The 13,194-nt window shown below is 35.8% G+C and overlaps 2 protein-coding genes across 6 annotated transcripts in view; one reads left to right on the top strand and one right to left on the bottom strand.

Moving 5' to 3' along the window:
- Positions 1 to 13,194, bottom strand: part of TBCD (tubulin folding cofactor D) — a 135,008-nt gene that overhangs the window by 92,037 nt on the left and 29,777 nt on the right. For all 5 annotated transcript variants that reach the window (XR_012676692.1, XM_075169818.1, XM_075169815.1 and 2 more), the window contains exon 14: positions 10,647 to 10,741. Coding sequence is in view for 4 of the 5 variants with exons in the window: in XM_075169818.1 (XP_075025919.1) it covers positions 10,647 to 10,741 (95 nt within the window). In the remaining variant the exon portion in view is untranslated. The remainder of the gene's footprint in view (positions 1 to 10,646; positions 10,742 to 13,194) is intronic.
- ZNF750 (zinc finger protein 750) lies at positions 3,017 to 5,826 on the top strand. The gene is made up of 2 exons (XM_075170110.1): positions 3,017 to 4,443; positions 4,870 to 5,826. The coding sequence occupies exons 1-2, from the start codon at positions 3,017 to 3,019 to the stop codon at positions 5,588 to 5,590; spliced, it is 2,148 nt and encodes a 715-aa protein (XP_075026211.1). The 3' UTR covers positions 5,591 to 5,826.

Genomic DNA, 13,194 nt, shown 5'->3' on the forward strand with positions numbered 1-13,194 from the left:
TATTTTGATTTTTCTTTCTAACAATAAATTTTAATTTGGTAGCACAAAACATACATTGTACAACTCTAAGTAACTAACATTATTTATATAGAGACAGTTTTAATTGGTTGCACCTATTTTAAACCATTAATGCCTTTTCCAGCTCTATGTGTGGGATCAAATAGTTTTAATTTTTTTTAATTATGAAATATGTACCTCTGCCAGATATTCCTGTGTTTTACTTAGAGATTGGAGGAGAAATTATCCTTCTTGTCTGGGTTCAGGAATATTTTATTACTGGCATTTTTAAACCATGAGAAAAAAAGGAATTAAATAGTGAAGGAGAGAAACAGAACATTCACCTGGCTGACACTAGCCTAAGTTTACGAAAGGGTAAACACCCTTTAAAATAAGTTACTCGTTCTACACCTCTCAAGGTAGAGCAGCAGGTTCTGGGAGCACTACCGTCTGCAGGCTGAGCATGCCATCAAAACAAATTTAAAAAAAAAAAAAAAGCTGTTGTAATTCTCTCCTGCTGTACACATGGTAAAGAAGCTCCAATGCTCTAAATTTCTAACATTAAAACTGCAACAATGCATTTTATCTTATTAAGAAACGATAGTTAATACTCTGTTGAACAGGAATAACTTGAATCAAAGTTAAATACCAAGTACAAAGTCGGGGTGGGGGGGAACAGGACACACAGGAATTTTCATTATTAAGCAAAGGAAAGCTAGCAGAACAAGAAAATCTAATTAACATCTCTTTATTATAAGTGCTGCACCTGAATGCAAATTCAGACTGTTATCATAAATGGTTCAACTAAGAATGCAATGGAGTTTTGACAACAATATCTTTTTTTCAAGAATAATTAGTACAAGTACTTCCAAGAAGATATAAAGAATAACAGGTACAAACTGACTTGACCAAGTCTATTACAAACTGTCCACATTAGTTATACATCATTAGTCAAAAATAAATGCAACAAACTCACTTAAGGCAGAAAAAAAAGACCAGTTCCCTATTTGGACCTCCCCTCCTATGCCTCAATATTTTTTTTTTAAAATGTAAAAGCATTATGCTTAATCTTTCAAAGGAATTCTGGCTATCATTATTTAAAATATTTTTTAAATATTATATGATTTTTTAAATTTATTGAACTACCATTTTAACCAGACTTCAATGACAAGACTTTAACATGCTGCTGTATAATTAAATTTTTATTTTCATTGTTATAGTATCAGTATCCACCTCAAACAACCAAAAAAGCTTTGCTAAAACCTGAAAAATAAAAAGCTACTTCTCTACACATTCCTTTTTCTTTAGGCTATCGCACATTTAATCATTTGTTAATTTTAAGAAAAAGCTTGATTGTTTTTTCTACTTACAGAGCAGCTTTGCATTTTTCAGGGTGCCTTCACAATTACTATTTTAACAAAATTAGTATTTCTATGACATCAGAAACAACATTTAATACAATTTGCTAGAATTACTATACCTGATGAAACAAGCAGCAATTCTGTAGCTTTGCCTTCAGTTTTCATAATGTGTTGCATGTCATTTTCTATTAAAGAATCTCTGATTTACAAAATGCAAAACACCTCTACTTTAACTAAAAATCTCACAGCATGTAATTACCAGCAATTCTTTTCATAAAGTATTTTAATACTACTAATTCAAACTTCTATGTAAAAAGGCTTTTTTTAAAAAAAAAAAAAAAGATCAAGCTATCTAGTCACTCTTACAATTAGTATTCCTGTAGTTTCGGGTAACACAATAGATACAGTACGTGGTTTTGCAACAGTCATCATTTTGATAATGATGCTTATAGTTCATGATGAAATCATCAGTTTTTAGATCTCTGCCATAACACATCCTATAAAATCATGAGAACTTGACTCTGAGAGTTTCTCACGCCTTCAGAATCAGTGAACATAATGGAACAAGCTGATACAAGCCCTCCTGACTTATCTACTGAGCAAATCATTAGGCTGTATAAAGTATCCACAACCTTAGTTTTTCTGAAGAAAGGCAGATAGATCATTCCCCTATAAATCAATTACTGTCAGACACTCTTTTACCTGAATTAATACACTTGTGTGTCTGTGTTAACTACATGCAATATGTAAGGTGCTACGAAGCAGAAGAATGTGAAATGTGTTTATCAAGCAGAAGATTCTATTAGTCAGATATTGCAGTACTCATTTCTCTTAATTGAATTAGGAAGAGGAAGAAAATTGGTGTGGTTTTATCCTTCGAGAGATTGGCCACTTTTGAGGTATCCATTGAGATTAGGCTGTTAGGAAATGCCATGCCAGTTAAAAGAGGGGGTTGGTCAGTCTCTGAAAGAGCCAAGTCAGCTACCCAAGTGCAACCAATCCACTCCACCCTCATTTCACCAAAGCAGGAAATTCCCTCCTCCCTCTCCCCAACCGGCCCGACAGGCTTGCCCCATATCCAGCTGCTGCCAGGACCTGCCTCTTCTCATCCTACCCACCTCCACTTCTCTCTCAACAGCTCCACCTAGATTTCTACTTTCATCTTCTGAATGAATGTTCCTCCAGTTTTCAAAGAAAACTCCTTCAAGCCGGCAGCAGTGGCAGGTGACTAGCACTGCTGAAAATTAGGCCACTTCTGTGACCATGTTTAGGTGCGGAAGGATGTCAAAGTTTAATGCATGTCTATCTCAACTCTGGCATCTAGCACTCTTGTTTTCTTAAAAAAAACACTCACATGTAATATGAAGGGGAATGCAGTTAAAAGAATGTATTACTTCGTATTTAGTTCCAATGTTCCACTACAGCTGATTTTAAACTTTGTGTTACAGTTCCTGCCCTACCAGTTGCAAAAGTGTTGTTTTCCGGCACCCCCTCTTCCCTGAGACACCACGGGAGTTGGCTTCCTCTCTTCACCTGGGAAGAAGGATTCTAGAAACCTGAAAAACTGGAAACATCAAGAGGCTAAAACTGAGGAAAGCTAACCACAAGAAAGTTTTTATAAAGAATCATTACATTTAATTGTTTTAAGCAGAAAAAAAATGAGTCTCCTCAAAGAACGTAAACCAAAGAAGCCTCATTACATCCCAAGACCACCCGGAAAGCCATTTAAGTACAAGTGCTTCCAGTGCCCTTTTACTTGCAATGAGAAATCCCATCTTTTTAACCATATGAAGTATGGCCTCTGCAAAAACTCAATTACTTTAGTATCAGAGCAGGATCGCGTTATCAAGTGTCCAAAGACCAGTTCTTTGGAGCCCAAACAGATCAATCAGCTTGAATCTACAGTCAAACCAACTTCTTCTAAATCTGTCGCAAATGGACTGTCAAATCTTGATTCAAAGCCTCAATATCCTTTTGTAAAAGACGATGCCAAGGAAAACGTTGAATTACAAAACCAGGCAACAAACACAGCAATTCAAGGACAAAAACCTGTGATTCAGAAGGAACTAACCCCTGCCAGTACTACAACAGAAAGTGCTATCAGCATGCAGCCCCTTTTGGACAGCATTGTAAGGCCCTCGGCTTTCGTTCCTGTAGGAGAACACAGAGATAGCAAAGGCCCAGAAACTAGTGAAGTATCTGAAATTATATCGCTCTCTAACAAAAGTTCGCCTTTTCACACTAAGTCTGCATTTCATGCACCAAGTCACCCATGGAAAGCAGGTTCTCCTTTCCTCCCAGAGTTTCCACATAAAGTTGCTCCCACAAAAGGCTTTGGTTCCATTTCACCTTACATGCAACCGATGATTCCTGAGTACTCACCCCATTTTTATGAGCATAGGCTGGCTATCTACACACCTTACTTGCTTCCAGGTAATTCAGAGTGTGAAAGCTCTGCTCTGTCTGTCTATGGCACACAAGATCAAAGACACTTTCTTCCCCATCCTGGGCCACTTCCAAAACCCATTAATCCGTCAGCATATGAACACTATCGACTGTTCCAACAATATCATTCCACTCCTCCGATACCATATGGATTTTGTAGGCCAACAGATCCTCCGTTTTACAGATTTTCACATGTAGCTGGTATTAACAGAGATCAGAATTCTCATCTAATGGAAGAAACTACCTTGCTGTATCCAGCTTCTTTAAGCCCATCCCAACAATACCCTCTAAGTTCACATAAAAAACAAGCAGATTATGAAAAAGAAATTACATTATTGCATGCCAAAAGTCATTCCAAAGATGACCAAAATGAAAGAGAGAATGCTAAAATGAGCCCTCTCGCAGGAAGTGCGGCAACAGGCTCCCCTGGCAGACCTAGCCCAACCAACTTCACTCAGACAAGCCATGCGTGTGAAGGCTTATTTGACCTCTCTAACAAGTCATCTTCCACGTCGCTTGGCAAGTATGATCAACCAGAAGAAAACTTCACAGCTTTCAGACCTGTGAGAAAAAGCACTGATCAACCAACTCTACTTCAAAGTGTGCAGACACAGCAAGATAGAGGAGATTCACCCACCAGGTAAAATAATAAAGTCACTTCGCAAATTCTTGTCAGATTTACTAGGGACACACAAAGATAAGTGGATACATTTCATGCAATGCCCCTAAAATATATTTAAATTTACAGTATTGAGATAATTTGTTCTGTATTAACTGTGCAAAACACAGGACAACTCACAGTTGCTATAGTGAGTAGACCACTCATTCTCCTTAAGTGTATCAGGTATTTCCAATACCATTACTATGCATGTGTCTGTATATTTCAGGAAATTACCTGTATTATAGCCATGTGTATGGAGAAAGGGACTTGGAGGAGTTAAAGGAGCAATAACAAAATTGTCAGACTTCTAGCTAGATTTTTTTTCTCTTCTTCCTCCCCACTTCCTCAGCCCCAATTTAAAAGAGCAACTGACAGTGAATTCTCTTTTCTCCTCATTTCTTTCAGCATTAACGTCACTGATGAAGATTCACATACACAGAACGAATGCCATAACAATGAAGGCTCACTGTCCAACACGGAAGAAGACACAGGGATAGCTCCTCTTAATCTTTCAAAAAAGGCTGACACAAACACAGGACCTATTCATGAGCATGCATACAAAACTGCACCCAAAACAGAAAGTCAGAACTTTCTAGAATTGCAAGACATGCCTCTGAACCTCTCGGTAAAAGATTCCTGTAACACAGTAAGCCTGAAAACATCATTCCACAGTCCATCTCACGATAATGGTGCTGCTACTTCTCCAAACGCCGAAAATGAAACCTCCGGAGCAGATGCATGTAACCCCAAGAACCCTACTAGCAGTGCCTGCGACAAATCTTCTTTCACAGCTCACCGTAATGAAGCTCAAGACTTAAGAATAATTGACAGCTGTGATGAACAGAAACAAACAGCAGCTGTAGCGCTCTGTCAGCTAGCTGCATACAGCCCTAGCAAAGTTAGAATGGACAACGAAGGGCAGAGTCCTCAGGACAGTAATGCTTCATGTACAGAAGCTACTCTTAATTCTTCTGATACTCAGGATACTCAGTGCAATCAAAAAGTAAAAGGACAAAAAAGGACAAATCAAAAAGAATCAGCGAAATCACAGCAAGGTACTAAAAGAGTAAGGCCAAATGACTGTAGCAGAGTCTTCACTTTAAGGAAGAGAACACGAGTATCTTAATACTTCACTTTCCAATGAGTTTCTGGTCATAGAAGCTAGTTACCAGCAACGTCACAAAATTTCTACAAACCGCCACTTACTGGGTTTGGTCCATGAGAAGACACATTCAATTTCTCCCATGTAAATAATGTTCATAATTTTATATTAATATTTTTAAGTAACCGAACTTTCCCTTATATAAGCTCAGATTTTGATGAGTGAATTTTTGCATTCATTACTAAAGCCAAAGTACATTAGATGAATCTTTAAGGTTTTTTGCAATTGTATTAATGTAAAATAACTTTTACAACTTCTTTTCTTAAAACATGTTTAAGCTCTAGAAACAATATTGTTCAATAACATACTGTCATAGTTTTTTTCAGGCCTAATTTCATTTAATAGGGTTTTTTGTCTTTTTTTCTTTGAAAAACTTTTTATTTCACTGTGCAGTAGTTTAAATAAGCTTAAGATTAAACCTGGCTATTTAGAATTTACTGTAAAAACTGTTTTGTGTATGAATGCACTTTGCCATTATGTCATAATACAAAAAAACAGAGGCAGACACCAGTTTAAACAAACTGATCCAAATCTTGTGTACGCAAGCTTTTCTTATGTCGACTAAGAACAAGATTCAAGTTAAACCGAAGAAAGCCTGCACCAATTTAACAAATGCAGTTTATGTTCACCTTTAATTGAACCACTGTGAAAACAGTACTGGAAATTTGAAGATCTAAACAATTTAGGTGCCTGATCCTCTAAGGTTAGACAGACACTGGGCAACCTTCAAATTCCAAGCCTAAAAGGTTATTTATATAATTTATTTCACCTGAGGCAAACTCTCCTGGTGAAGGTCTTATTTCAGTATATGTGTATCACTAATCAGTTTCAGTGTGCTTCTACATACATCCTAAAACTAATTTCTGCTTCTATAACTGTGTATATAAACTTGCAATTTTTCAAATAAATCTATGACCTGTATTTAAAATACATGGAAAGTCATTAATGAACACAAATACATTCACTACACTATCTGTAACACATATTTTGAAGAAAAATTAGCAAAGAAATCGCTAGCTAAATTTTCAATTTACAAGTAGAATTTGGCATGGAATACCAATCAACTCTAAAAAAGGAGTTCAGTGAAGGAAGTTCATTATGCAGATTAATTCATATGTACTTTAGCTCTGTAAGACAAACCTCAGAATTCCCTCTGCCTTAAAGCTGCTGTCCAGCTTATCCAAACTTCTACAAAAGTTTAACTAAAATAAGGCTGTTCCACTGCATAAACACCCTGTGTAAGTTTGCACAGTATGCACTATCAGTCTAAGTAAAAAAAACCCAGACTAAGTATTATTCACTTAAAACAATGGGTATACGTTTCTCATTGATTCATTATTCAGATAAGAGACATCCTCACCTGCCTAAACATTACTACTAGGTATAAACCTATGTAAGGAAGCAGAGCTGCATTCAATGCAATGTAGAGTTCCCAGAATTTTTTTTCTACTTTTTTGTGTTACGGTGTTTTGAGCTAACAGATCAGCCAGAGCATTGTAAGAAGTTTACCATTAAACACCAAATTACAGGGGTTAAGTTTTTGAGCTAAGAAACAAAAAAAAGAGTAACAACATTGATCTTTAATTTAATCTTTCATAGAGAAAAGCTTTTCCTAGATTACCAAAAGACAGGAATATCAATCTGATATTTGAGTTTGAACAAAGGGAATACGGTAACAGAAGTAGTCCAATTAACTCAAATTACAACAGCAAGGCAGTAAGAAAGTATGATGTATCAAGTTGTACATCAGCACGTGATGAAACAAGGAGAAAGAGCTTCTTTCTAGGCCAAGTTTAAAGCTTCAAGCTTAGGAATGTATGCTACCAAATCCATCATTTCCAAACATGAAATTACGGAGTCTAGTGTCGCTGCTGCTGTTTTTTAAACTACATTACGCTATTTGCCTCACTAATCTCTGGAAGCAGAAAGTTTTGTAGTTTCCCTTATCCATAAGTTTAAAAAATCTCATATATCTCTTTTATTGTTAACTTGAATTTCTTTAAGTCAACAAGGGAAAACTTTTTGATGGTTTTCCATACAATTCAAGGATTTATTCTTCACCATCTCTATACAAATACTATTCATAAAAACAAGTTCCAGTGGTGAAGTCTACCTCATGTCCATTCCTCAAATTAAATAAAAAACGGGCTGAAGGGAACCATGAAGGTTAACTACTAAAACAGCTCTCCATACCTTGATTAACTTGATTTCTGCCCTGCCTAACAGAAATCTTTCTAACTCAATGTCCATAAACAAATTATTGTAGGGCTCCAGTTCCTTTAGAATAAGAAAATCAGTCCTAACGCTTATCTAACTATTCTCTTGCTGCAAATTATACCCATTACCTGTAGTCTTGTTCTGGTCACTGAAAATAGTTGTCAAAAGTAAAGGTTTTCTTTTAAAAGGAAGAGAATAAGCTTTCAGCTTTGTCTTCTCTCAACCAAATAACCTTAGTTCTTTCAGTCTTTCCCTGTCAGTCTTATTTTCTGTTCTTCTCATGACTCCTGCTGCTTTAGGCTAGCTTTCTTTAAATAAACCTTTAAGTGTGATGTCCGAAGATAAGTACCCTGTATGTCATAATTTTAGTATCAAGAGAGATGGAAGGATTACCACACTGTTTATGACTTCTTTTTCACCACCTTGTTCTACTCAGATAAATAAAATTGTTGATTGATGTGGGTGACCCACATAAACTCTTAAGTCCTTTCCTGTATAACTGCTGTCTAGAAGTGACTCCCTGTATCTTGAACTGTGTAGTTACTTATTTCTAACTAGGAATACTACTTTGCACTTGTCCTAATTTCTTAAATCATTTTGTTAAGGACAATTTGAACCTAAGTCTGTCTTTCAAAGTACAACACAGTTCCTCTTAACATCACTGTGTTAGCTTTTCTACCAACTTCCAGAATTCATTCCTTTGTCTTTCTCCAATTCATTATAACCAACTTTGAATTTCTACATTAATAGTGAATTGGATAACTTACATAAAGCAAAGCTGAATAAGGCAGACTTGCAAATTAAATTAGAATATACTGTATTTAGTATAATTATTTTTTCAAATTCATTTAAATGGAAAACAAGGTCCATTAAAGCAAAAGGAAAAAAATGGAGAGGGGACGATGTCAAGCGTGCTGTGGCTATTCTGCAGCCTAGATCTGCTCAGTGATAATAAAGGTTTGATTCTGATGAAGATATGATTTGTCGTTACCAGTTATATTCTTCACTAGCTGCATCCCATTTTATGTTCAAGTCTTTCCAAATTCTATCCCTACAAATTCCGACTATCCTCTTTTACTCATCCTTCACAATACCATACCTTTCTGCCTTCTGTATAGCTCACTCTTGAGTATCAGATAACCAAAGGAGTTGCAGTTTAGTCAAGATAGTCTCCGATTAGGTTTCTTACCCATCTTCTTATATTCTTATATATTCTTAGCGCTGTTTTATTAAGAAACTTCCAATTCCTGTAAAATCGTTTTTCCTTAGACCTTTATGCCTATCTCTTTCCCAGAAAGACCTTGCTGCCATGATTGTGTTCTCTCTTTCCCTTCCTCCCCTATCTTAGCTTTATATTCTTCCACCCCAGGAATAGAAGGCTACATCTTATGCAATCTGACAAATTAAAAATTTGCATATAAACCTATGTATATTAAAATCACCTTCACAGGCAGCAATATATTTTCACTGCACCTCTGCAGAAAGAGAAGGGTGCGAAGGATACAACTATCCTCCCCATTCCACATATACAAAAACTCAACCTAAAAAGTGAAGAGAGATGGTTTCACAGCACAGGTCAAATCACTGGCAGAGCTAGGATTCACTCAAGTCTTCTGCAGTCCTGTACTATATGAAACTTGCATGAAACTTCCTATTTAGATTAAAAAATTTCTATTATATGAGGCTATCCTGATTCCTTGATAAAGGTGTACAGTTTCGGTTTTGTTATAACTAAAATAGAGGCTTACCTTTGGATGACTTCCCATTCTTAAAGTTGGGGGTTTTTTAACTGTTTCATCTTTATCATACAAGGGCAAAAGTAATTAGAAAAGGGAAACCAACTGAAGGCTAGCTGCACAAAAAATTTCACATGCAAAACAGATACTATATTGGACATGAACTCTTTTCATGGAGACAGAATAATAAACTGTATTAAATACCATATTTTACAGTTTCTTCTAGAACAAGTCAACAGATCTTCAGAATAGAAAAGATTTGGTAACCTAACTTACTAGTATGAAACACCAGTTTTGAAACATTTTTGAAGATTAGTGTTCAACTTCTCTGTTCAACACAGGAGTAGCAGATGAGATCAAAACAACCATCTAGCCCAAGATATTGCTGTAAAAGTGCCCAATAGTGGATGTGTACTACTACATTATGCTTTTGTCATTTCAGCTCTATAAAAAATTTACCAAAATCACAAAACAGAGAACTACTACTTTCACATTAATATCTCTGTACTTCAATGCATGTTGATACATACAGAACACACAAAGAAACAATTCCTCTGCCCTGTTATTTTTCTTTCCATCCTGATATTTCAAAAACCCATTAAAAACTGAAACAGTTCATTGTATAAATTATGCAAAATTGGCCTCTGAAATTTAATCAGAAACAAACAGCATAAGCTATTAGCTTTAAAGTGCAAGTTAGTCATCAATTATTTAATATATTCTATTTAAGTAATGACACTGACACAATATAGAGACATACAGAATTATTTTTATACAACTGTACAAAGAAACATGGGAGGGAGGAAGAAAGAAGAAAACCCCAAGAAACTAATTTCATTTTGAAAGAAAAATTTATTAAGTATAAAAAAGGCACACCCAAGACAATGCTTTTGACAGAAGTACCTTAAATATCCCCATAGGCGTATTTTTTACTCTAGAATTCAATACTACAGTCATCATTCAGCACACTCACACCAGCAAATTCCAGTCTATTGCCACACATTCAATCGCTAATACTATAAATTGTTAATTCATGAACTTACTAACATTCAGCAACTACAACTCACCATCTGAAATTCGGGAAGGGAGTAACAATCCTCTTCTGCCTAATTCAGCCAGAGCCAGGCATCCACCATGCCATGCATTGTCTGTTTCCTGGAAACTAATTTTAGAACAAAGACAAGTTTTGTTAAGACTAGCCTTCCCTTTTAGGATTTCATTTTTCATGGTGAATTCCTAACATTTTAAAAGACACATAATCCATACCAGCATGTGTTTATTGTGTCATTAATCCTGTTAGACTTCTAAAATATAAGAAGGACAAGTTGAACATGTTTTCTTTCCCATTTTGTGCAACATAAATATTGCTATAAACATGACCAAATAAGCAAAAAACCCATTTATCAATTCAAATGTAACCTCAACACAGAAGAGTACAATATCTGAAACTCATCCAGAAAAGGAAAACAACTAGTACACTGGCAAAAGATGCAGATTTACAGAACATACCCAAAATAACTAATGAATTTGGTGCCAAACACAGTCCTTAACTAGCAAAAGAGGTTCAAGTGATAGTTTCCAATAAACACATTGTACAACCTTATGCAGTAAGCAAACAGTGATGTTTATCCACCTTTAAAAAACATATGACAAAACAGAGCATCTTGTAATGAATGCAGCAAAAAATATCAAAAATGGTACACAATTTTTGGTGGACTGGCAGATAAAGGAGTGAAAAGGGGAAAGGTTGCATGCTGCGTGACTAAACATGCAAGAAGTTCATTTTGTATTAAACTAGGAATAGGAATCTAAGAATAAAATGTTGAACAGACAGACAAAGTCGTATCAAAGCTTCATCTCTCCCAGTGTCCTGTCTTTGACAAGGACCAATAGCAGATGCTTAGCCAAAGACAAAGCGTAAAGGATCATTCCCTTATTACCTTTGGCAAACAGCAGTACGGAGACTTCCCAAGCCAGAGGTATTGCAGCCAGAATGTCATATTTAATAACCTCTGATGGGACTCTCTTCCATTAATTTGTATAATCCCTTTTTGAACTCCCTTTACACTTTTGGCTTCCATAACATCCTGTGGCAATGACTTCCACAGTTTAATTATAATTGCCTGAAAATGTGCTTCCTGATGCTTCCCAGTTCTCGCATTATGAGAAAGAGTGAACAGTAAACAATTACTCGCTTTCCCTCTTTCTTTCGTATTTATGATTTTATATATCTCCATTATATCCCTCTACTTTTCCCTTCCACTTGGAAGAATCCCCATCAGTTAAATCACTTTTCAGTGATTCAGTTTTGTTATCCCTTCCTTTCCTAATAATATCTAACGTTCCATTTGCCTTCTTTTTTCTGACAGCTGCTGAGCACTCCACTGACAGAACTACCAGTGACTTCAAGATCTCTTTCCTGAATAGTAATAACTGTTTTATAGCTAGCTGCATTTTTCCCCGAAGTGCATTAGTTTGCATTCATTAGACATTATGTCATTTACTGTATAGTTACTTAACTTAGGCTTATATAAAATTTTCTTTTCTGTCATCTTTAGTTTTCACTACATTAGGTAACTTTAAATCATCAATTGATTTCCTCACCCCATTGTTCACCTTTTTTCCAAGATCCTTTATGAGTATGTTGAACAGCACAGGGCTAATACATACTCCTGTGGGACTGATAACCTCCCTACATCGTGAAAAATGATCACTTATTTCTTCCCTGTCTCTTGTCTTTTACTGTATCTACATAAAAGAAATTCTTTCTTCTTATCCCAACTTAAAGTGCCTCTGATGAGCAACTGACTTATTTTTGTTTTGGTCACTAGATATTTAGTGCAAAGAATATAGAAGAGGTTCCCTTTGTCCGTGTCTGAAGAAAGCAGGTCACTCAATTACTAGTTGGATTACTCATCCCTATGACTTGAAAAACAAGGAAAGAAAACACAGTGAGTACAGGTCTTTGAAGCTCCAGGGATAATTGAGACCAGCAGTACCTCTTAAATTAATCACAGTAACACAGTGGAAATATCGGCTAAGCAGATACTTTCCTTGTAAGTTTTTAAGACCCTATACCTTCTTTTTTTAATGTGTTATCCTTTGAGCTGGTATTTTTAATTTGTACTTACAACCAATACGAGAAGATTTTTTAAAACTGAGTACATCTGAGTGACAAACTGAACATTACCAGTATTTTTTTACAATAAAGAAATTCTTTTTGTTATCAGCTTAGTGTAAAACACTAGTTTAGATCTTAAAGCTCAAGTACTCAATGTAGACCTGATGAGCAATTTAAGATTAAAAAAAGCATATGATACTTGTTTAATAATTTAGTCCTTCACATGCTCTACATGGATGCAGAAACAAGACATCCAACAATAAAGCACATCAAAAGAATATCCTAGCAGCTGTATGTGATCAAACCGAAGTTTCAGCTAGCCCACAAGCCTCTCTCTGACATGGCCAACAGTACATGCCTTAGGTATAGTATAAGAACAAGCATATTGCACCACTCTCCAAAACACTTCCAAGCTCTGGCAGATTGTGACAAGTTTGCAGAAAAGAAAAACGTTTTTTGTTCAGGCATATACTCTTTAGCATCCACAACATCCT

This window comes from Calonectris borealis, chromosome 20, assembly GCF_964195595.1.
Source record: "Calonectris borealis chromosome 20, bCalBor7.hap1.2, whole genome shotgun sequence".
In the NCBI taxonomy this organism is placed as follows: Eukaryota; Metazoa; Chordata; class Aves; order Procellariiformes; family Procellariidae; genus Calonectris; species Calonectris borealis.

Coding starts and splice junctions, on each gene's coding strand:
- ZNF750 (XM_075170110.1), top strand. CDS start 3,017: ATGAGTCTCCTCAAAGAACGTAAACCAAAGAAGCCTCATTACATCCCA. Junction 4,444..4,869: donor AGAGGAGATTCACCCACCAG/GTAAAATAATAA, acceptor CATTTCTTTCAG/CATTAACGTCACTGATGAAG.